The sequence below is a fragment of the Gasterosteus aculeatus genome, chromosome 17, assembly GCF_964276395.1.
Source record: "Gasterosteus aculeatus chromosome 17, fGasAcu3.hap1.1, whole genome shotgun sequence".
Classification (NCBI taxonomy): Eukaryota; Metazoa; Chordata; class Actinopteri; order Perciformes; family Gasterosteidae; genus Gasterosteus; species Gasterosteus aculeatus.
The window spans coordinates 10772392-10796596 of record NC_135705.1 but is presented as its reverse complement, the minus strand read 5'-3'; the positions used below and the strand labels follow the sequence as shown (position 1 = coordinate 10796596).

The 24205-nt window shown below is 42.3% G+C and overlaps 3 protein-coding genes across 3 annotated transcripts; all 3 read right to left on the bottom strand.

The window, feature by feature from the left end:
• Positions 1-869: 869 nt before the first annotated feature.
• On the bottom strand, positions 870-3307 carry pfdn5 (prefoldin 5). The gene is made up of 6 exons (XM_040202820.2): positions 3148-3307; positions 2693-2795; positions 2301-2332; positions 2123-2197; positions 1897-2002; positions 870-1143 (listed from the first exon to the last, which is right to left on the bottom strand). Exons 1-6 carry the CDS (start codon positions 3211-3213, stop codon positions 1058-1060), a joined length of 468 nt encoding a protein of 155 aa, XP_040058754.1. The 5' UTR covers positions 3214-3307; the 3' UTR covers positions 870-1057.
• A 796-nt stretch (positions 3308-4103) lies between these two features.
• On the bottom strand, positions 4104-16330 carry espl1 (extra spindle pole bodies like 1, separase). Its single transcript, XM_040202788.2, has 32 exons — positions 16148-16330; positions 15905-15993; positions 15408-15710; positions 14537-15289; positions 14352-14453; positions 14092-14203; positions 13843-13970; positions 13421-13614; positions 13064-13306; positions 12768-12912; positions 12516-12675; positions 12250-12389; positions 11936-12070; positions 11727-11843; positions 11452-11623; positions 11209-11337; positions 10949-11105; positions 10619-10728; positions 9252-10396; positions 8764-9172; positions 8437-8562; positions 7587-7800; positions 7208-7404; positions 6814-6941; positions 6309-6431; positions 6035-6184; positions 5736-5903; positions 5471-5575; positions 5257-5372; positions 5060-5143; positions 4577-4741; positions 4104-4487 (listed from the first exon to the last, which is right to left on the bottom strand). The coding sequence occupies exons 2-32, from the start codon at positions 15983-15985 to the stop codon at positions 4286-4288; spliced, it is 6513 nt and encodes a 2170-aa protein (XP_040058722.2). The 5' UTR covers positions 15986-15993; positions 16148-16330; the 3' UTR covers positions 4104-4285.
• A 1017-nt stretch (positions 16331-17347) lies between these two features.
• pfkmb (phosphofructokinase, muscle b) lies at positions 17348-23932 on the bottom strand. Its single transcript, XM_040204938.2, has 22 exons — positions 23685-23932; positions 22440-22513; positions 21967-22044; positions 21528-21717; positions 21201-21366; positions 21077-21121; positions 20497-20605; positions 20279-20374; positions 20104-20196; positions 19851-19976; positions 19657-19721; positions 19512-19575; positions 19262-19408; positions 19112-19182; positions 18893-18980; positions 18655-18807; positions 18372-18536; positions 18233-18294; positions 18055-18166; positions 17855-17954; positions 17663-17768; positions 17348-17582 (listed from the first exon to the last, which is right to left on the bottom strand). Exons 1-22 carry the CDS (start codon positions 23755-23757, stop codon positions 17444-17446), a joined length of 2322 nt encoding a protein of 773 aa, XP_040060872.1. The 5' UTR covers positions 23758-23932; the 3' UTR covers positions 17348-17443.
• Positions 23933-24205: the final 273 nt, after the last annotated feature.

Below are 24205 nucleotides of genomic sequence, written 5' to 3'. Positions count from 1 at the left end.
TTGTTGAAGTGACCGATATTTCACATGACATTGAAAAGCAAGAGTTATCAAGTAGTGGCTGCTTATTGCTGACAGGATATGACAACGGTGTGGAGTTTGTAACAGATGTGGGCAAACTTTTGTCTTCTAACAATTGGGGACCGCAGATAAATGTTTTACAAGTTATATTCGGTCTACTTTTTAAGGGATACGAAGCAGAAAGGGATATTTGCTGCGCTCAAAATATATATCGATCTGCATGTATTTATGTGTGGAAAAACATATTTAATAAATTACGTCAACAAAATAGATGTGAAATATTAGAACACCGAATATAAGTGCTTAAAAATAATTTTAACAGGTCATCAGAGGGAAATATTGTTGAATGTTAGTATTTATGCCAATTTTACAACCTATAAAAGGTGGGACACAAGATGCCTTTGTTACTTTTTTGAGAGTTAAAATTAACCATTTGTAAAACTAGATTATCTGGCAGGGCCAATTTACGATTGGAAAGGAGCAGAAAAAAAGAAACTCATAAACTTAGTTCTCTATCAAAAATGATCAGTCCCATGATTTAGAACCAAGAGCAAGGACCCTGAGCTTGACGACCAGTATAGCAGGTGTCCCCCTGTCCTGGTTGTCATCTAGGGGAAGAAGTGGTGAGGGTGGAATCATACAAGTAGCTTCGGGTCCAGTTCAGTAAAATCTGAGTCAAATTCCTTGTACCTATTCATGCTAAAATAATGCCAGATAAGACATTGCATTCACTAGAATGGCAAAGAAGACCTAATGCCGCACGCCAACAGTCTTGGCTCCCCGGACGCATAAAAAAAAAAGTACATCTTTGTAGTGGACCCCACTGATGAAAACAGAATACAAGAAACATGTACCATCAATAAATGATCACTTTAATTATGCAAATGTTTCAGACACACAATTAAAATGACCAAGTACACAAGTCTTTACCAAAACAATAGCCTCGTCATAATTCAGTGGTGACATCATTTACTCACCAACTTCATTTATTTGCACACAAACATACACAAATCATGAGGAGTTGAAACAGGTTCTCTCGTTAAGCCTTGGTAGGTACAGCCACTTGGGATGCCGGCTGGTTCTGCTGTAGTTGCTGGATCTTCACGTTCATTACTTCAATCACAGCTGTAAGAAAGAAAACAATATCCAAGTTAAATTAAGCGTGTAACACATAAAACATAACACATCTCAGGAGGTTTCAATGGATCATAGTTGAGCCTGCTGCTGTGGCCCTTCCTGGCTACCATCCTTAACATTAGTCACATTTGAACTTCTATTAGTGCTAAAGTCACCGCTTTTAGGATCAGCCTGTAGTATCCATTGCTGCCATTATAATACAAGTAATAATGTTACTATCATTATTTCTACTATTACTGCCACTAATGTGGTTACTGTTGTCGTAAAGGCCATTTGGATTGACATTATCGTAGTTTGATTATGTTGTCCATTCTGCAATTATTACAACCATTGAACTTTAAGGCAAAAATAATCCTCAGTTGTTTCTGAGGTTTCTTTCTTTTTACCTCTGTTAAAAAGCTAATATTAGGCTAAAACGAACCACACTATTGGAGATGCACCAATGCCAGCAGCTAGTTTCAGATGAAAATGGTCTTATACATTTTAAGGAAAGCTTATCGAAGTAAAGGGAGTATAAATTTGTAATAATTTAATTGGCAAACCCCTTTGCAAAATAACCATTTTCTTATAACTTATTCATTCTAAAACGTGTTTTGGATGTATACTTGTAATATCCACTAGATTAGGTAAAACATAAGCAACTTGCAGCATTAAAATATATGGTTTTGAATCGAAAGATGTGATGACATTTAGAGAAGAAATAATGAGAAAATAGTGGTCTATTTAATAGCTTTTACTTACCTTGCTTCATGGCGTGTTTTTCCTGAAGCGCTGGTTGAACTTTCTCTATCTGCTTCGTGAGGAATTCTATTTTACGCTTGAAGAAGGCCTTTGAGTCTTCCACATTCTATAGGGACAGACAAATATATAATAAATTCAATTTTAAGAAAGAATGTTATACTATTAGAATACACGTTCTACCCATTTTTTCAGTTTCTTATGGGTTTTCTAATGCAAATATCTATACCTTTTCTACATAATATCCTGTCCCCACATCCACAAAAACATTCTCCACATCATTTAATGTTCCAGGGACGTACATCTGAGAAGAACAAAGGTCAAGGGAAACCAAACACATCTCAAGACACACATAACTTCATTAAGGCACATCACACAAAACAGGAAACCATGAGGAAAAAGGATACAGAGCTGGTAAGCGGGACCAGCAATTCTTTTCCTGTGTGACAAGAGAATGAGAATTAACACATTACCTCTTTCAGCTGCAGATACAAAGCTCAAGGCTGATTTCAACAACTTTGATTAGCATAATTGCACTTTTTGTAAGATGATGCATGTTTAAGACATATAATTCAGTAAAACACACTGGTGTGCAGAAAGTCCTTTGGTTGGGAGGAAAATGTATACAACAAACTTAAATGTGCCGAGTTTTAGTGATATAATCAATATCACCAGAGAAAAACGTATGAATCATCATTCCAAATGAATTACTACTGTGAAGCTAAATATGTCATCACTCCAGTAGCAACTTTTAATAAAGGCTTGCTGAGGCAGCAAGTCAGAAAAGTATTTTACACACCTTTGTTTTTTTTGTTGAGAACGTTCATACTATCTTTTGCTTCAACATATTTCGTCTGGACAACTTTGAGCTGACCAATTGAAGACGTCAAGAACTCGATCTCCTGCAAAACATCCATATGTAACGTTAGAAAACCACCGTGTTGAACTGTCAGAACAACTACACCATGCAATAAAGAACATAATGTCAGTCAATACCCTAGGCCACTAATTTACAGTATTATTAACATATTCCCGCAAGCCAAAGTAAAATGTACGCACGTGGTAATAGTTCCAACTTGCTAATAGCATCTTTAACGTTACGTTAAATTAAGGGACGTTAGCGTTTGTACCGTTAGCTTCGGATGTGCTATTTAGCTACCATGCCGTTTTCATTTAGATTATGACCCTTATAAAGTCTAATTCTGACCCCACATACATAATGGGTTCATATTTCCTTTTTTAGTGTTGGGTTACCTGATCCAGTTGGGTTTTCAGTCCTTCTAATTGAGGCAGGGAGAGGTCTGTGAGATTCACCGCCATGTTGGAAGAGCGATGCCAACTGACCTTTAGTGACTGTTTCCGGGTGATGGAGGTGGGCGGTCTTTAGACTGGGACACCGCCCCCTGAGGACAAGTTATGAAGTGCACCGGCTTCTTCCAAGAAAACTTCCTATTTGTTCATCCAGCATATTTGTTCTTATGCAGTGGAACGGTTTTCTAGATATAAAGTAAAGTACAGGTATAGAAATTAAATAGACCACATTGTAGGTTTGGAAATTTAAGGGTTGACAATACAAAAGCCATTTTGATGAAATTATCTTATTTTTGAAACGATTGCACCTTCACGATAAACCAAATAAAATTCAAACTTGTTTGATAACTTTGACTATACCCCGAGGTGTGTTCGTCAATGACATTTCATATTCAAACTGATACCATAACATGAAAATAGATAGTTCTCCCCCTTTTGGTAAAGCACTGTGCAAACGTTTGTAATACGACCCAAACTATTATCATTTTAATCAAATAGATTGAAATTGCATTTCAAGTTCAGTTGAGACAGTCAATTTCAAAATAGATTTCAAAAGGTAACATTGAATTATAATGTGTTTATGGATAGCCCTGATGCAGCTCAGTATTTATGCTCAAGGACCCACAAATGAGCCACTCAAAATTTCAGCTGAAAAAAATGAACACTAGTGAGATTCTTTCTCTAAAATATTTTAAAGAAATAAAGCGTTGTAAAACCCAACCTATATATCTTGCAATCCAACTTGTTCCTGCAGTAAAATATTTATCCAAATGGTAGTAACTTTTAACATTTCCCTCAAAACATATTCCTTGTTTGTAGAAGAGAATACTGTAATTATAATGTTTCAAGCTTCATAAAAATAGGATCAGTCGGTCATTTTTTTACAAATCCACACTGGGTTTTAAAGAACACATTTATTCAAAAGGAATTCCAGTCACATTTAATATGCATTCAAAAACACTTTAAAAGATATTTAAAATCAGTGAAGCTATAGTAACGTTGGTCTAAAAACTGAAGCATAGCTTTTAATATTGATTGTATTGTCAATTTCGATACGGTGTCCGCTGTTGACTTCCTGTTCTTACTGCAGGAGAACCGGTAAGCCGTAGACCACCGGAGCAGCTCCTACGAGGTGTTTCATGTGCGTGACCTGCCGTGATTGGCCCATATAATCCAAGAGGGAAGCGCCGGAACCAGCAGATAACCAAGACTCCAGCAAGACTTTGGTGAAGCGATCAATATCCCGATCTGTGACATCCCACAGGTTTCCCAAAAAAAGGGGGCTAAGGAGAAATGAAAGAAACAAAACTAATGTGTTTATGGGAAACAGCCAAAATATCCTCATTCAACTGCTAGTAAATACATATCTCACCAGCCTGCGGTGAGGTAGTTGAGGACTATGCCTTGTCCTTCCTGATCACCGCGCACCGCCAGAGCGGCACTACTGCAGCCAAAAATCAGAGAAGCTGCTCTCATCTGCCGTTTCAGGACTGCTTGGCCGTCAAAGAATCGTGCGCCTGCACCATGACCCACGTAACTAATGCATCCCGGGTTAGAATGACGTGGAAAGACGATGAATCAAAACTGGTTATCAGGTCACAGGGCTCATTATGAAAATAAAAAAAAACATGGATAACTGAAGCAATTGAATGGATTTCTTTTCAACTATAAAATATAGTTTGTTAAAAGGTTATCTTCTACCAATTACTTTACTATTTCTGTGGGACTCGTATCAGAAGGATTCTTGATCAGAAAATGATCCATAACATGAATCCAGCTAAAATGTAATTTCATCAGATTAACCGGTCAAATCAATGGTTCCTGTTTCTATAAGAATTTTTTAAATCAAACTCACATGTATAGATCCTTGGTAGCAACAGCTTCTTCTAGCTGACTGGAGTCCGGAGCAACTCCACACACACCGTCCCATTCCGGTTTACTTTAATGAGAATGGTAATGTAGTAAAGGGGGGCGGGGTAGGGTTAGAAAAAAATAGACCGGTGACAGGAAGCAACATTAAATGGTTTTGACTCTCAGCAGTGTTGGTCTCACCTGCAAAACCATTCCTTGAATTGCCCTTGAGAGTTTCTTAGATTGGAATCAGGGTCCACCACATAAAACACCTGCTTTGCATCCACACCTTGCTTCAGGATCGATTGTGAGTCCGCCTAAATACATAGAATACATTTAAAAAAAAACAATATCTGTAAGTAGCTTTACATCTCACCACAGGCCATATTCGCGCAGTAATGGAGCTTTATCTCACCTCTTTCTGGATACTCAGTCCAATTATCGAGTGCAGAGAAGGCATCCGGCTGACAGAGTGGGACCTTAACAAGGAGGTGCTCTCCCACGGGAGCTTCTGAAGGTACTGGAAACAATAGAAAACAGAGGATACCTCCACATTTTAGAATCATCCTACCTTAAAGAATATTTCACGCTAGCACAAAAATCTTCTCTTCCAAAAAGGCCCCACTATGTACAAATCAGTCCCTTTGGGAAATGTATTTAGCAGAGATGATGAAACCGACCCTGTCCAGGATGAGAACCACATGACCGCGGGGCTCGTCTCTGCAAGCGAGCCGGGACACTGCTCTAAAGAGAAGCTGGTCACACTCAGTGTCCCACTGCGGAGAGACTCCAACAGCAAATCTCTTCAGCTCGTCCTGACAGAGCACAGGAGAGGCCGACAGCACGGCCTGAAGCACAAAAGTAACACGTGTGAGTAGTTGTTGCTTTGCTCTTTCTTTCCCAATAGAAACCCTGACAGAATTGAAAGTCATATTCGGGTCCATTAAAACGGCAAATTAAATACAAATGCAACACACACCGTCAACATTTCCTCACTGACTGCCACTCCCTTTTCAGACAAAGACTTGCAAAGGTTCTGCGCCTGTTTGGAGAGCTCAGGATCCAAGGATGGCGGGAGGAGAAAGCTCCACCAGCACCCCAGGAATTCCTCCATCTCCTTCAACAAGCGCTGAATGAAAGATAGCAGGTGGATTAGACTAAATGAGTGATACACTTTAAGTGAAACTGGGTTACCAGGGTAACCCCTAACCCCCTGAGACTCTCCAGTAGCACCCTCGCTCTTCACCACTCACCTCGACTCGAGAGTCAAGCACCCTGCGGCCCTCCCACCACTTGACTTTCTCAGACACAGAGCTCACCAGCTTCTGCTCCACCTGAATGCTCTCCATCTCCCGAACCATCCAACTAATGGAGTGCTACGGAACAAAGACGACAAAGGCAAAGTTACAACCAGGGATGTTAATGATAAAACCAAAGGGAGATTATTACACAAGTCAAGGCAAAACATGACCGTCGGTTAATATTTAGCTGCACAGTACTTTTACCAATTGAAGCAGTTGCTGCACAATTTTGGATAAATGTATTAAGTAAGACCATCTACTAATTTATTTTATTAGATGGCCTTTATTCTTGTGCCTATATTTGAACTAAGGCAGCTACAGCAGCTGTAAATGGTTCCCTTTAGGCGAGTCTACATGATGCCATTGTAAGCATGATAAATAAAGGTAAAGTCACTTGTGTTACCATACTGTTATAGCATTTACAAAATAATGGTGCGTCCCATCCAACTGTCCTCACCCGTTGTTTAGAGGTAGTGGTGTGAACAGTGACAGGGACAGATCCCTTCTCTAGGCGTGACAGTAGGACGCTGTCACCCATCTCCCCTGGTTTTACTCCAAGCACAGACATCACACACACAGTGACCCCTGTCAAGGAGAGAAAGGTACAGTACATCAGCAGAACACATTCGGCTTTTGGGTATATTAACTTGCACAAAAAGCATCCAGTAATATGAACAGCTACAAAATAGCTCCTAATAAAAACTTACTCGAAAAGCCACAAAATGATCAGTTCCTAAAATTAAGCCAGATCTCTCATGATGCACTACTGACATGTGCAAATCACATTTAGTGGCAATCAAAATATGAAAATGGACCCATTTTGGTATGAAGATCAAGATCGTATACATTACCTCTGGGAAGCTGTTCAATTAGTTGGAGAAACTCTTGACAGTGGCTTTTGGGGAAAGTAGCAGAGTCGGCAGTTGGGAAGGAGAAGATGTTCTCCAACCGAGACAGCCTCCGCTCAGTGCACTTGTTTGGACCGAGCTCACCTAGACTCAGAGCCCCCATCTTATCTGCCAGCTCACTGGACACCTTTCTGAGCTTTCTGTTCGAATAGTGACAGTGACATGAATTAAACTATTTTTAACATTGTTGGAGGTAAAAGCATGTTTAGCCCTCAACTGGTACAATATTAAAAAGATGCAAAAAATGTAACAAACAAACAAAAAAAGTGCTGGTAAGAGTGACTTCAGGAGTTGACACTATACAAACCAGACCTATGCTTACTTGAGACAACTGGACAAATGCCTGATCGTGTGATGGCGATTTGTGATGCCCAGGGAGTCTGCATGCAGCATGGCTGTAGTCACAGGGTCCTGCTGTCCACTGGTTAAGGCCAGAAGAGCACACAGGGTCGGGTAGATGGTGGGGGAGGGGAAGTGCTGGAGGGCCAAACATGCTGAGCGGAGCAACGACTCAACATCCTCCAGAGAAAGATTGTCTGAGAGAACAAAAAACAAATGGTAGACGACTAGACACAGAGGCAAAAAGGTTAAAAGATATTAATTGGACTTGAACTGTAAAGGCTGCTGCTGCGTCTGCACGCAGTCGTGTCGACGCACTCGTTTCAATCCATGGTTCAAAAAGGCTTGCACGTGTTGCAAAGCAATTCACCGGCAGAACAATAGGTGGAGAACTTTTTTTTGTCGAAGATGACCGAGAGTGGCGTCTGTGTGTGGAAGTTGTTGGTTTGTTCATTTATTTATCATAGACTTTATTGCCTCGTGCATCGCCACTGCTGCATTTTCCTCCACATTTTTGTGCACCCCTCGACCGGCAAAACCGACGATCTCCCTCCATGAATCTTCAATCTAAAAAAATCTTCATTTTAATAATAACTAATTATTTAATAATAATGTGAGACTCCGTAAAGGATGTAGTTAGACCAATCACAGCCATGCGGGCTGCATGAGGCTTGCGTAGTTTTTGACGCTAGTCTAGAAAAATGGGTTGACGCACACAAGCACGCAAGAAGGGGTGAAAAGACACGCATCGGGCTCTTGCGTGTCCTTGCGTTTCTCTGAAAACGCAGAAGCATAAACTAGGCTTAGAGGACACATTATCAACAGTGTCTCACCTGGCCTGGTGTATGAATGAGGGAGGTGGGTTTGTGGACCACCTCTCAGATGACCTCGGCTCCTTAGTTCAGACAGGTCGTCTCTCTCCAAATCACAGCACAAGTCCCTGCGCAACACCTCGAAATCTATGTAGGGAATCACCAAAGGCATTAAAGCTGAGGCTCTTTAACATTTTGTTAATTCATCCACAATGTGCTTGTAAGGCTGGGAAGATGCAGTATGGTGTGATGGATGGCAAAAAATAAACTGATGTTAGATTTCATGCGAATGCCAGGTAATTAAGTTATATGTTTAAGAATTAATTGGTGGGTTATCAAAATGCTCACCAATATCTTTACTTAAAGCCGCATGGTCTTCAGCCTCTTCACAGTCAGATGTCCTGAGCTGCTCAATGCTTAGATCCAGAACTTGATTGGTTTCCTCCTCAATGGCCCTCATCTGGTCAGGCTCTTCCTCCTCCGCCCCGGACACCTCCCTTCTAGTTCTCCCTCTTCTGTTTGAGGCAGGCTGACAGACCAAAGACTCCTCTTCTTCAGAAGTCTCCCGAGGCATCGCGGTGGTCTTCTTACTCCTTGTCTGCCTCTTGGCTGCGACCTTCTGTGCCGGTGGCTCTGGGGCTGGTTTACGGTTCTGTGCAGCTCTTCTTGTGGTGGTTCGCCTTTTAGGGACGTCGGTTTTCTCTTGCGGCTCCTCCGGGGGGTTCGGTTCTGAGTCACTCTCGTCGCTAAACTCCATCTGTAGTGACATTTTTTTTTCCCTCATTAAAAAAGTTCATTAATTGACAACAATAAAACGGCTTGGATCGGATGCTTACCACAAAGCGAGATTTCTTTGTGCGTCTGGGTGCGGCGGGTACGGGTTGGACTTTGTCTTGAACCGGCGACAACTCTTCGAAAACGTGAAACTGGAGCTTCGAGGCCGTCCTCGGTGCTTTCTGCACAGAAGCGGGGCCTTTCACTTTTTGGATCGGAGTGAAGGCCAATGTAGGCACCACTGTGTTGAAGTCAAAAGAGTCAAGCTCCCGACCGGACAGCTTGGGCTTTATCATTACTGGTGTCATGGGAACAAGTCCCTTTGCTTTGGTTGAAGAGCTCGTCACTTGAATCCTGGGCTTGACTACTTTGACCTTCTTTGCCTCTTTTGTTTTGCAAGGAATATCTGGGTTTTTATTAGATTCTTTAGGCTTCTTAAGTACAGATGAGGGAGGCGCTGCTTTCTGCTCAGATTTCAGCCTAATGTCATCTTTTGGTGCATTCCAAGTCCAATTATTTGAGAAGAGCTCCTCAGGACTGCAGCCCTTTTTAGCAGCCAAGGTAACCAATGACACGATGCCTTTGGTGGCCATCAGGCCTGCTCTCACAGTTCTCAGCTCAGGCGAAGTCGTTGATTCAGTAAACGCCAAGCCAGCTTCCAGTACTTTCCATATGCCACAGACCTTACTAAGCCTTGGCTCCAGCGCTGACAGAGCCATGTGAAGGTAGACACGGCCCACCACGTCCTGCATCAGGGAGGGCTTAGAGGGGCTTTTGCCAGGGCCGCAGGGAGGAAAGAGTTTAGCCAACTGAGCTCCAAGCTTGGCAGCAACGCTCTTACAGCGAGCTAATGTTGCCGCCTGAAGTTTCAGAGTGACTTTGGCCTCATTTGGATCCAGTTGCAGGACCAGATCAGCCTGTGTGGCTGCCCAGCGAGCAGTGGCACGGCCCAGACAGGGCTCGGAGCAGCAGGGGCAGTGGCAGTCGGATTCATGCGCCAGCGAGGAGAGCCAGCGCCGAGGTTGGGCTTTAAGAGGCGGCGAGCTGCACACATCCCTCCCCACGGGTTCTTTGCCAATCCACCGGGTGCTCAGAATGCCATTAAGATCGTCCTCCACGCCAGGAAGGGGCAACGGAGATTTCTTTGCCGGGCGACCTTTCCTTGGTTTGATTTTCACTTCAGCCTTCTGCACCTGATCAGGGGAATCTGAAGAAAAAGTATTAAAGAGATCCTTTATGTAGATCGAAATAGACAATAGTCCCAACATGTGTAAAACAGAATCGCCAATAATTTATTTTTTAGTTTGAGTAAAATTTACCTGGGATGAATATGAACACAACTTCAAATAACAAATTATACTGAAAGTCAAAGAAAACAATGGGACCAACGTCCCCCCTTATTTGAACAGAAGCTTTGTATTTAACATACCTGTGCAGAGTTCCAGCAGGTTTCTGACTTTGTCTAAATCAAGTCTACTTTCCTCTCTCTCCCCCTGCATCAGCTCCAACTCGGCTTTCATCACCAGCAGCTCAGCACATCTGAAGCGATGACGACAGCAAAGAAAAGAGAGAACTCCATCAAATCAAAAACAACAACAAGAGGAGAAACAAGTTCTGACCCTCCGGTAACTTTACCTTTATACACTGCAAAAAAACTGCATCTTTAAGAATAGTCAATAGGCTTTGATAATATGAGGGCACAGGCTCCCTTTTTGACACGGTTTAATATTTTCACCCTCAACTGTGCACATGTACGTACTGGCTGAGTGCTTGCAGCTTGATAGCCAGTTTGAGGGCTTCCAGACATTGAAGCCTGGCGTCATTGACGGCTCCACAGCTGCTCCTCACAGCCACCACCTTCATGGAGCAGTTTAAGACCTCAGAGAGCAGCTGCCACTTCAGCACCAAGTTCTCTCCTGCGCAGAAATCAAGACAGTGAGACTCATTGCACACAGCACAATAAGGGACATTAGTGAGGTCTTAGACGCTTTTTCAGTTGCATGTGATGGATAAACTTACCCTGGTCGACAAAGCGCATGTCAGAGCTGCTGCCGTTAGACAGATAAAGGCCCTTTCCCACCAAAGTGACCAGCAGGCTGCAGAGAAGCTTCAGACTTTCATGAAGGGCAGTGTCCGGGCTATTTAGACCTGAGGCACAATTACAGGGCAGCACTGCATTGAAAAGCTGCAAACCTCACCTCTAATTCTCAGAATACAAAAGCAAAACTGAACTGATATAGTGTAGCAAAGGCGTTAGCTAACCATGCTGTGTGATCTGGCTTCTCTGGGCTTGTGGCAGCGCAGCGGTGTCCAAACTCAGGTAGGAGCTGCATATCTGGAGCATCCGAGCACGCAGCAGGTACCAACTCTTTGACTGCCTCTGGTTGTTCATTTCTTCAAACACCTCACACAGATGAGGTACTCCACGATCCACCTGAAATACGGCCAATAGGAAATGGGCAATTTGATAAAAGTCACACACACTCCAGCTAAAAAAAACGATACCAAGAAATACTGCGTTGAGACATGTCACGTACCTGCCCTGTGCTGTAGCAGTACTGAGCTTTCAACAGAATGACCAGTGTAGAGTGAGAAGAAGGGCCATCGGCAGCCGTGACGGTAGCAAGAACCTGTTCAGCTTGCTCTAGCTGCGCCTAAAAAAAGCACAACAAACAAAGTGAGATATAGCATTTTAAATGGGATAAAGTATGTCTGTTATGAATAATGGTTACAAAACATGCATTACCAAAGCCAGTTCAGGAGTGCCCATATCCAGGAGGAGGCTGGCTGATTGACAGAGGGAGCTGGCACATCCGTGGGCATCAGCAAGTTGACGTGTAAGTCCAATTGCAAGTTGGTAAGCTTCCAAAGCCTTTAAAGGCTACATATGAGAGGAGATAAGAACACAAATTATGTGAACAATACTTATAATAACCGTACCACGAATTACACTCATTCATAGAAGTCTCTTACAGTAGAAAAGCTACTTTTTACGATTTGCTTTTCCCAGGATCAAAAGGGTGACTTTTGACCTTTTGACCCTCCAGAACGTATCGTTACCTTTCCTTTGAGTTTAAAGAGAGACGCAATCACTGCGATGGAGCTACAGGTCTGTTTGGGGTTTCTTAAAGAAGGCAGGATGTTTCCCTGGAGAAGAGCAGACCACTCCTCCAGCGCTCTTTCCAGAGGCTTGCACAAATCTTACAGGAAATTAAAAAAGAATGTCAATTAGTCTTAACCAATAGATATGTATTCAGAATAGCAGAACACAGTACAAGTATGATCATCATTTTAAGTGTCTGCAGTCGGATGAATGGTGATCTTACTGCTCTCTGCAGCTAGGTTGAAATGCAAGCCTTCGTAGACCAGGATGCTGTCCTGTGTCTTCTGCTTGTCTTCATAATCAAAATCATTGGTTTCTATTTGATGGGCCACACTTCGGGTCTGCTCACGCAAGTCACGCAGTTTTTTGTCCCGGTCAATGGCCTGACAAAGAAATAAAAATTAAAAACGCACCATTCATTAACCAAAAGTTTATAAATCCAGAAGAAAAATGGTTGATTACAGTTCTAACTCACCTCCTGAAGGTTTTTCTCCAGTGTGCAGATATAGAGCCAAAGCAGAGCGTGGGCCTTGTCATCTTTCAGTCGGTCAGCATTCGCCGGAGTCTCGGGTTCTTCTTCAAGTAGCCGCAAAGCTTCATGGGTAAAATCAACTGCTGTGCTGTAGGGTTACAAATTAATTGAATTAAACAACAGTACCGTTAGCTGCTACTCCTTGATAGCCCGGCTGAAAAAGAAAAAAGTTGCCCTGACCAGACAAAACAGAAAACAGTGATTTTAGGTCATTAGAAATGACAGACGAAAGTGCCTACCAATCGGTCTGTTCACTAAAATCCTGGTAACACACAACTTGGGCCATTTCACAGAGGTAGACAGCACGCAGATGGGTGTGGGAGCTGTCCTCATGGCAGATGTCCAACAGATCGCAGAGTGCGTTGTAACGCTCCTGGGCTGTGTCTCCTGCAAACTCCTTATAGCAACGCAACTCCTCCTCCAACAGGCAAAGCATTACGCGCTCTCCTGGGACGTCAGGACCAAAACCGTCACGTAATGTCCTGTTTTAGGATGGGACAAGGTTTCCTTTCAATTAGTATTCTATGAAATACCTTCTCGGAGTAATTAATGTCACAAAAACATAAACAGATCCATTTATTAGAATTCTTCTGTACCGGAGACGAATGTCCTCCTCCAAGTTAGGGGCCGCATCAGTCTTTGTTTTCACCCACAGGGATACCGGCTCGGACATATGAGTAGTGACATTGTCCCCCAGAGCCTTCAGCCACAGGATCACCCAGTCCAGTGCTCGCTCCAGTTGTCCAGCACGCCTGGACGTCTGCACAGCCAGCATGAAGGGTCGGCTCAACTAGGGGGTCAAAAGCCATGTTAATGATAAAGGTGGGTGAAAAAACTAAAACACATTTTCTTCAGGATCATATGGCTTTTATCTATTACAACCTATTCTAAGCCAGAGCTAATATGCATACTGACAACCAGGCCTGTTCAAGACGAAGACATGCTTTATACACTATAGCATTACGACAAGGAGTGCGTATAAATCAGTAAAGACAAAAAACGTATTTGAAGGACTTACCCTATCGACAGAGAGCGAGGCGGGGCAATTCTTGCATAGATCCCTGCAGATGATCTCTACTAGTGTGAAGGCCTGGTCATAGAGACGCCGGTTGTAAAATCCACAAGTCAAGTTGCTCACAGCAATCACTGAAAGACACACGATGAACTTTAAATCTAACTTATCATACCAACAGAAATCTGTGGCAATTTAAGTAACCCTTTCAGGACCACTCACATCACCAGAGATGTTAATAGAATGAAATATCACCTGCTTTGATGAGAAGGTTTTCACTCAACAGTTCACGCAGTTCAGTCATCATCTGCCCAGCTTTAGCTCGGCAGTAGAGCAGCACTCTGTCCAGTATGTCAGTGTCTTCCAGCTAAGAACAAATCATAAATCAGTACTAAAACCAGAAGCTTCTTTAGAACTGAAGCAACACGTTCACTTGTGTGACCCATTGGTCTGTGTTTTCAGTTTTGGTACCTTCTTCATCAACATGAAATTAGACAATGCAGAAGCAGCCTCACCTGTGATGTGAGCATGCTCTCATAAGCAAACACAAAGTCCTTGTAAATACCGACGCAAAGTGCCTGTTGCAGTCTGCTGCACTCAGACTGACATATTGAATTCTGTAAATAAAATAAATAACAGGTTTGTCAAGAAATCTCTGTATTCAATGGCTACTTTTTTTCTAGTCAGTATCCATACTCACCCTCTTTAGCATTGTTCCAATCAACTCTTGGTGCTCCTCACAAAAGGAAAACCAAGCCAGCAGCATAGGCCCAGTTAATCCCTTGCTATAGCAACTTTCAACAGCCCACACCACTAGTCCACAACCCTCCAGGACTGCATGAGCTTCTCGGTCCCTCAGGTCAGCTGAAAGAGACCTCAAGGCCCTGGCACACTCTGTCAAAGCCTGGCCGCTCTCTCCGCCAGCCTTCATTGCAGAATGAATCTTTACCGTCCATTTGCCGAGTGCTGTGGTTGTACAGTGACCGTCAGGACTGTCTCTCACCTTGCTCTCAATGTCATTCAAGAAGGTCAAAGCCAGATTATAGTGGCCGGCCTTGCAAAGCACCTTCACTATAATGAGTACTATTTCAAAGAGCGTATATAGACTTGGATTCTCAGTAGACTGCTTGGAAGCACCCTCCTCACAGCCTTGACCACCAGTCCAGCATGCGCTGAAAAGTATGTGCATTTCCTGGACAAGAAAACAAGCATCGTCCTTTGATACGGCTTCACAGCTACTCTCAAATTCAGCGATGGCCTCCACTGAATATATGGGGGCTTTGGAGAGAGAGGGAGTTACGCTTTCGTTGTCCAACAACAAAAGGAAGCTCAGAGCTTCCATCTGGCAGTGGAGTTTGTCCCGGGGATTTAAGATTTTCTTGTCTTTGGTAGCAGATAGTCCATTTCTCAGCACAGAGAAGCAGCTACGTACGAGAACACAGTAGTCCTCACCCTGTGGAACACGCAAGAGTGGGAACCTTGTTAATTAAGACACTAAATAGGTGATCATTCAGTGCAGACGAGGAAAATACAACGCACGAAAATAAACTGAAATGGAGAGTGATGCGTACCTGTTGGGCTGGGGTAAGCCTGCTGTAAAGCAACCCAGCTACATGGCTACATAACTTGTGAGCTTCTAGGCTGCTGAGCTTCTTGACGATATGGAAAAGGATCTTCTCCATGTAGAGTGGGCTGCTCTGAGCGACGAGGGCAGCGGAAGTGTCATAGCCCTGAAGGGAAAGCTCCACCAGCCGGACCAAGTGGCTGACATGGTCAAGATTAGGGGATCCAGCTCCAAGCTGTTGGTTACAGGCTCTGATGACCCTGTCGCACAATGTGCGACCCTGAAGGCCTGATCGACCCTTCACATAATTCTGCGAAACATAATGATGAAATTAAAATGGTTTAACGTGTAAAACAAATGTAACATGTAAAATGTAACTCAAATGTTATTTAATCCACGCTTAATGAGTTTTAAGTTAACGTTATTACTTTCCCACGCGCCAATCCTTAGCGCTCAAAGGAAATTACGAGTGGATCATCTTGTCCAAATGATGGTTAAGCTAACCTGTAGTTCTTGAAGTAGAACCTCCGTCTCTTCCACAGAGGAAGTCCGCTGGACGTATTCGTCCACTTTCAGACACTTCATGTCTGCAGCTGTCGTAAAACACGTTATTTTGTTAGAAAGTTTAGCTTTAACCTTCGGTTTAGTTAAAGGAGGGTAGCTAACGTTAGCGTCAACGACAACATGAAGCCGTTCGACTGACGTTAACGTTTGTTAGCTTCAACCAGACAGTATGCAGGGACTTACTTCAAGCAGGACACCTTTATGGCAACGCGTTTATATTCACAGCAGATAAAACGCTGAACTGCTCTTCATAACAACATAACGGAGGCGCGGTAAATTAGTTTCAAGATTAAAATTCTAAACACCACCGCGCACAGTTTTTGAAAGCTGTCCACTAACCAATCAGGGAGCCCATCCGCTTTTACCCGGAAATACTAGTAGCTATGGGTATTGTAGTTTTCTGTCATAAAACTACAAACAAGAGTTACACGAGTCGTTGGTTGTAAAACCATGAACTACATACATATTTGAAGCATACATCTGCATTTCTATTTGCTTAAACCGGATGAACAAAATATATTTTCAGAAAAAATAAGCACAAAATCCTATCGTAAACCAATGTAATTAAAATGTTTCAATTTAGAATTACAAATCAAAGTCAACATTATCCAAATTATGTTATTTTCTGAAGCATACATAGTCAGTCAGAGCACAGCAAAGGGGATTCAACATAAATATGTCATTGTCCTCGTGTTGACAATTCTATTTTAAATAGATACTTTTTGTTGGTCAAACTAAGTACATCCACTGCGATTTAATATTGTAAAACAATAACACACAAGAAGGTCCATGGGATGAAAGCGTTTTTATGGTGAAATCTCAAATAGTTTGTAATGCCATTGCTGTCAAGGTTCATGAACAGACACAATTTTTATTTAGTGAATGGAGTGATGAAAATAGTTTTGTTTGTCCACCAGAGGGCACAATGCCACACTTCCCCCTCTTGGCCCACTGCAGATCACCTGCATGTAGGCAGGTGAAACTTCCTATCCTCGAAGTCAATTTGGACCCAGAACATTCTTCTATGCAATTATGATTAAATTATTCTGCAATCCTAAAGGACAACCGTATAGGACTGACTGCTTGATGAGAGCCCTAATTTCTCATTAAACATTAAACATCTCATCAAAATTTGAAAAAGCTTGGATTGCAAATTAATAAATAAGAGTATTTTGTTTAGCTATATATATTAAAATAGAAATACATGGACGTGCACGACAGATACCAATAACACAAGAAAAACTAAAACCACATTAACAGCAATGAACCTCTGTGAATGGAAACAGTGAAGTAGAATTGTCATAGTGCCTGTCAAAAGTCTGTTTTTGATGTGACAGGCAGGAGAAATGTTTTCTTTAAAAATAATCACAAATACGCTAAGCATTTTGGTGATATAATTAGCATCTTTATTTTCATTATACTTTTCAGAAGCAGAGTTTAAAAAGTTCCATTAAAAACGGACGGTCACAGGGCAAAAAGCTAAGGAACAACGCCTCTCTTCGTGATGACATGTTCCATCGCAGCCTTTTCAGTGGTGTCCAGATTGATCTCGTACTTGGCCATGATTTTCAAGATGGGCCTCAGCTTTAGCCACCACTGTATCTTTGGAATACGATGTCTGTGGAGGACAACATGTGTCAGTGCAGAAGAGGAAAACATAAACAATAACAAAGAACAACTAAGAAGTTGAGATCTTACTCAAAGTCAGTTTGATCTTTAAGTTCTTCCAGCGGCTGAAAGACCAGAGATCTCTTCGTCATGCCCAGCACACAGGCGGAATCTGGAGAGTCTGCAAAGACACGACCTGGAGATTTGGGATTGAATACATTGTACACATTAATACCGGGATTCACAGGACTATACACGCCACAATATGCAACCTTTGCTCACCATGTCTGTAGCATTCCTTCAACTTGTCAGTCAACCACAAGACAGACTTGAGCCCTATCTTGGTGGCAAAATTCCTGTCAAAAGGACTGGGTGTTCCACCCTTATAACACAGAATAGGATACCTTATGTTTAGGAAATACACTTTTTGGCATATATGTGTCAGCACACAACAAACAAAAGGTTTGCATCTCGCCGCCCACCTGTTGCATGTGTCCAAGTACATTCTTCCTGCAGTCAAACACTCCCTTGCCCTCCTCTGTGTACAGGTTGAAGATAAAGTCGGTGGTGTAATTGGCATTGCATTTCTCGTTTCTGAAAAGCAGGATGTTGGGTGAGATTTGAAACCACAGTATAGAATTTACCTTAATTCACACAAACCTTAGAATCAGTCCTCTCTTCACAGTAGTCTTCATTTTCTCCACCAGATGTTCTACATTCAACTACAAACAAATCCAGTATGAGACCCCTGATCTCATCACTTCAGCTTCCTCTCTTTTGTACATTCACAAGGACGTACCTCTAGGTCATGAATGTTGAAATGCTCTTCGTAAATGTAAGCAGCGTCCGCTCCAGATGCCAAAGCAGCCATGGTTGCCAGGTAGCCGCAGTATCCCCCCATAGTCTCAACAATAAACACTCTTCTCTTGGTGCCAGCGGCAGATTGTTTGATTCTGTCGCATGTCTGAAAAAGAGGATAAGAAAACAAAGGAAGAGAAGACGATGTTACGTGAGTAAAATATTGTTTTAAGATATTGTTTTTGGATTACATGGGTTGGTTTTGTGTTCTTTGAACATTTTACCGCGGTTATGGTGTTAAGTGCGGTGTCAGCGCCAATACTGAAGTCAGATCCTGGAACATTGTTGGACACGGTAGCGGGAACAACAACAAGGGGAATACAAAGTTCCTCATATTTCTCTCTAGCCTGGACCATCTCCAGACCCCCAATAAATGCCTGGGGAAGACAGGGAGCAACCAGGAAATCAGTAAAATGTTGATTTTTATCATCAGGGATGTGAATCTGCTGCATTGCTGCTCACCTCAAAGCCTCCAATAATGACTATAGCATGGATGTTGAACTTAGTGATGCTCTGACTGATCTCCTCCATAAACTCATGTGGCAGGGACCTTAATAAAAAAAGGAAAACATAGAACTACACCTGCTCAATGTTACAGTTAAAGTACACTTTTAAAAACATCGAAACCTGCATTGGTATTACTGTACCAATCAACAGAGTGGCTTGTTGAAAAAATGTCACCTCTTCGTGCCCAGCAGGGAGCCTCCTTTTCCAGTCCATCCTGCCACTCCAGACCAACCAATAGGCTCAATCTGCACAGGGACAGATGGCAAGCTCTATCATGCCCTGACAGTAAAAAGCCTTATTTTCCTTTACAAGTGTCTAATTTACCATTCCATGAGCCAAGCCATCAAAGCCTTCGTGCACTGCCAGCATGTGATGGCCCTGGAGCAGCCCAATCCTGACCGTCGAACGAACTGCAGCATTCATTCCAGCACACGGAGCTCCCACGTTCAGTACGGCAATGTTGAAATTACTCTGGTACGTTTAAATTCACAGAGAAATTTGTCAAAGTAAATTGGTTTTCTCCTTTTAATTATTGAGTTGATGTACAATGAGGCGGTTCAACTTGGATCCTGACCTTCGTTTCTGGGATGTGCACATGAGCGAGCATTTTGTAAGTGTTCCAGTTGTTCTCAAAGCTCCTGTTGTACAAAAATGCACAGATTTAAAACACAAGATCACAGTTAAAATGTTCTTAAAAATGTCAAAAAAGCACTCCTCACTTTCCCCTGAGCTTCACCGCTTCGTCAAACCTCCCTTCAGACATGGCTGTGGTCACATCTTTAGTCTGATATGACAGAAGGTCAAAAAAGGAAACTCAGAAAAAAGAGTCAAAACGCCTTATTCTCCTGCAAGCTTGCTTGTTCATTTTGTACAAGTGATCATTTGTTATGCATTTGGAAAACATTTGACTTACAACTTGCACACACTCCATGAGAGGGAGCCTAACCGCCATGTTTCCAGACAAGCTGACCACACATGCGGGAGTGTCTGGTGTGGCCTCCAGCAGAGCCATCACAGCCTCCACGCCCATCCTGCTGGCCTGAATCACAATGATCAAAAAGCAGACACCTTGAGAAACTGGCTGTTTTTATTCACATGGTGAACAAGAAATATGATCAGTGGTTGAATGTTTCGAAGAAATACATTTGGGACAATGTTAGCATTACCAAGATTCTATCAAAGGCAGAAGGGGTTCCTCCTCTCTGCACATGGCCCAAGATGGTCATGCGAGTGTCAAAACCCAGCTTCTTTGATACCAACTGGAAAGAGAGATTAGGATTACGATCTCTCAAGAAGACCCCTATCTGTATGGCGGTGTATTGAAGGTCTGCCATTACTGACCTGTTTGATGTCGTCACATGTGATGGCTTTACCTTCGCGGTCTATTGCTCCCTCTGCAACAATGATAATATTCAATCGGGAGCCACGGCCTCTTTGCTGAGAGGAAGAGAGAAAACCTTTAAAAACAGCAGATAAAAAAAAAAAAAAAGACACAAAGACACTAAACAAAAAATAGATTTAAATTAGTCATTAAAGACAATGTAGTACGGGGCCTTTACCTCTGTCAGTCTTCTGCACAAATGCTCCTCCCATCCGTCATCCGGGGGCATTTCGGGGATGAACACCCAGTCAGCGCCACAGGCCAAAGCTGTCACCAAAGCCAGGTAACTGTAGGTTTAAATCATACACAGCGTTCAAGTGTATTTTGCTAAACTGAATGGTTATTATCCAAGGATAGTGATGTTTCATATCTTAAATCTGACTTTAAAAAGAGGTGGAACTGAATTTCAAAAACAGTTTCTCCAATAAACTCAAAAACACATTTTTGTCTCACCAGCATAATTTGAAAAATGTATAATTTGTGCCAAACTTTTGGCAAGTACTAAATGGTAGTAAACATTACAGCAAACAGCTAAACATCTCCATGATGATATTGATACTGAGCGCATTAGCATTTGGATGTTAGCATTCACCTCAAAGCACTACTGAGTCTTCTCACTTAAGATTCCAATGTATCTGAAAGGCACATTCTACTATTCTCCATAGACCATATACGCGATATCCATAGACAGTCCATATGTTATTGAATAACCAGAAGTTTGGTGATGGTGACACCACACACACAGGCTGTATACTCACCCACAGTGCCGACCCATCACCTCCAGGATGAAGGTCCTCTGGTGACTGTACAACAACACATAACTCTTAAAACGGCATCAAAAGTCTGTCCATTAAATAAATGCAGTAATATCCACAAACATACCTCTGTGCTGTGGTGGTGATGGCGTCCACTATCTCTATTATGCGATGCAGGGCAGAGTCTGTGCCGATGGTCATGTCGGTGCCACAGAAATCATTGTCAATGGAGCCCACCATGCCAACGATATGAAGATGGGAGGAACCCTTCGCCTCAGCTGATGTGATCTTACCTGAGACCACAGGTGACAACACTCATAGGAGTCGTTAGTTTGAAAAGAGTGTTTGGAATAACCGAAACACCTAAATCAAAAGAAATTTGTGCCGTGAGTGCCATCAGTATTGATGGGCAGATATTCGCAAAGGGACATTTGAGGCTGTTTAACTCTCTCACCAGTTTTGATCAGGTCTGCCAGCAGCTCACTCCACTCATTCCTGAACTGGTTTGCACCAGTCAAACTGCCGTCACCACCAATCACACACAGGTTGGTGATGCCCAGTTTTACCAGGTTACAGGCAGCCTTGGTGCGTCCCTCCTTGGTGCGGAAATCCTGACAGCGGGCGCTTCCAATCACAGTACCACCCTGACATTAAGCAAGTAGGAAGAGCTTCAAACAAAAATCACACGAAGAAAAGGGCACGGTTATCTGAAACCTACGAGCTCATGTCTAAGGTCCATTAACTCTTAAAGTATTTAATGAACGTGGCATTTAAATAACCCTTTGACCTACAGAACTGCATTTCAGAGGCTAAAGAGTAGCTAGAGTTACACAGATCATCCATCGTACTTACTGGTCTCAAATTAAAAACAGAGTGGAGATGAGGTACGTTACCAGCTGCAGCATCATGGACACACTCTCCCAAGTAGCAGGGCGGATATGGTCTCCTCCATCCACCAGACCTTGGTAACCCTGTCAACAAAACAAAATATCACCTCCTTGGACAGGGGTAGTTGCTGGGAAGAAGCTTCGGGCTTAAGGACAAAAGCACATTTCTCTGCCATTTGCAGCTCTTTGAGTCTGATATGTGCTGTGTTAGTTATTTGGAGATCCACTTCTGATTATCTATAGATACGTTTGATAATGCAAAAATAACAAACATTGCTAGTTACAGCAACGTTCTCCTTTTTGTCTATGTGTTCTATAACAGTACAGTTAGATTGTTGGACAGAGAGTGGGCACATTGAAGATAACACTTTGACCTGTGGGATCTAAATGTAATCTTTTTTCCATTTTTTAAAGATATTTTGTTGCAGTTTGCAATTGAGGATTTATCAAATCGTGAAAACAAAATTCAAAATATTCACCTCATGGACAAAATACACCTTGGCTCCAGTGTATATTCCCACTCGAACTGTGGCCCTTACAGCTGCATTCATTCCTGTAGGAACAGTATGCGTTGGTGGTAACAGTTAAATTGTAAATGAATGTGGAAAGGTTGTATTGCAGGAGAGGCAAGCGGGTCTCTGCCTGCACTCTCAACAGTCAGGGGACTTAAAGGACAAGATGTGGATAGATTATCGTCAGTGGTGCCAAAAGTAAAGGAAGCAAAGTACAGCCGACCAAACGACTCAACAAACGCACGACAGAAAGGTCACGCCTCTAAAATTAGCCCCCATAACAGATACAGTGTAATAGAGAGAGAGAGAGAGAGAGAGAGGGAGAGAGAGAGAGAGAGGGAAAGAGGACCAGAGGACCAACTTGTATTTTTTAGAATATCGAGAAGAGTAAAAAGCTACGGTTGTAATTGGATTGTTCTAATGAGGATTATGTATTTTGGAAAACAAAAAGAAGAGTAAGGGTCATGAAGCTTTGCATTTTTTGCACTTACACACTCATCCCGTATTTTTCTTAAGATTAGATTGGCATAAAAACAGACGGATATCTCATTGTCTCACACAGTCAAACTCCAGGGTTGTTTGGGGTTACTGACGCAGTACCGGAGATCAATGCGCTGAAATTCCTCGTCCAGTTTAAAGGTCAGGGGAGAAACTATCTCACCTTCTGAATCTATCCAAGCTAGTAGGGAAGGAACTCCTGATGCTTTTCTTCTCAAATGAGCTTTGAGATATATAGCAGCTCAGTTGGGATTGTATGATTATCGCTAATACAAGATTATTAGTTATCAAATTTGATATCAAAAGAAGCTGCAACAATGACTGTTACACATGATTGTGTATGTTATGACAGTAAAAAGGGGCTAGAATTAAGCATTTTTATTTCTAGTTTCATTAACACTTAAACCTACAGTATTGAGATGTATTGTGCATGTAGGGTAGAGTGACTATTGTTGTTGATTTTTCTTTAATAAAACAATGTTGTACATAAATAGAAATGACATTTTCCTTCCATACAATTCAAACAACCAATGATCATTCAAGAAGCATCAAAATGATACTTACATATAACTCACTTTATGTCTCAAATAGTCATTAATGACTACTTTTGCACTACTAAGTAGAGAGAAACTAACTGCTGAGACAAACTAACAGCCGACATGTTTTATTTTGGCAATCCACACTCACATCCCACCCTGGAAACGCTCCACTTACCCTGGGCATCACCTCCTGAAGTCAGCACGGCGATTGCCCGACCCTCTCCCATCTTGGAGGCCGGTTGTTCCATGATCCCGCAGCTGGCTGGAGGAAAGAGGCCTCTAGTGTAAGGCTGTATTGTCTGGAATAAAAGAACTCCGTCCGCAGTCTAAGGGAAAGCAGCAACGAGTGCAAAAGTGCACAGCCTAACTATCCTCTTGACAGACAGACAGATATCGAGGCATACATAGCGTCACAGGCGTATTTAGAGGCACACACAAGTACACAGTGTCTATAAAAAGCACCCAACCCCCTCATGTCATTTTGTATATTGTATTGTTCTACAGCATCGAATCAAAGCACATTCGTTTATTTTTTTAATCAATTTGAAGTACTCTAAGATATTATACAAAAGTTATCTGAAGTCTGTTGATTATACGTACAATGTTCTCCAAAAATAGGTAGGTGTGGCACCTTCTGTGAGGTAGTTAGAACAATATTCTTTAATTGCACCTCCATTCAGGGATTTTTACTGAATT

Coding starts and splice junctions, on each gene's coding strand:
- pfdn5 (XM_040202820.2), bottom strand. CDS start 3,213: ATGGCGGTGAATCTCACAGACCTCTCCCTGCCTCAATTAGAAGGACTG. Junction 2,003..2,122: donor CAGGATATTATGTAGAAAAG/GTATAGATATTT, acceptor CTGTCCCTATAG/AATGTGGAAGACTCAAAGGC. Junction 1,144..1,896: donor AAAACACGCCATGAAGCAAG/GTAAGTAAAAGC, acceptor TCTTTCTTACAG/CTGTGATTGAAGTAATGAAC.
- pfkmb (XM_040204938.2), bottom strand. CDS start 23,757: ATGGAACAACCGGCCTCCAAGATGGGAGAGGGTCGGGCAATCGCCGTG. Junction 19,409..19,511: donor TGCACATCCCAGAAACGAAG/GTCAGGATCCAA, acceptor TAAACGTACCAG/AGTAATTTCAACATTGCCGT. Junction 17,769..17,854: donor GAAGGAATGCTACAGACATG/GTGAGCAAAGGT, acceptor CCAAATCTCCAG/GTCGTGTCTTTGCAGACTCT.
- espl1 (XM_040202788.2), bottom strand. CDS start 15,985: ATGAAGTGTCTGAAAGTGGACGAATACGTCCAGCGGACTTCCTCTGTG. Junction 10,397..10,618: donor CCTGCTGGAACTCTGCACAG/GTATGTTAAATA, acceptor CTTTTTCTTCAG/ATTCCCCTGATCAGGTGCAG. Junction 5,144..5,256: donor TTCAAGGAATGGTTTTGCAG/GTGAGACCAACA, acceptor TTCTCATTAAAG/TAAACCGGAATGGGACGGTG.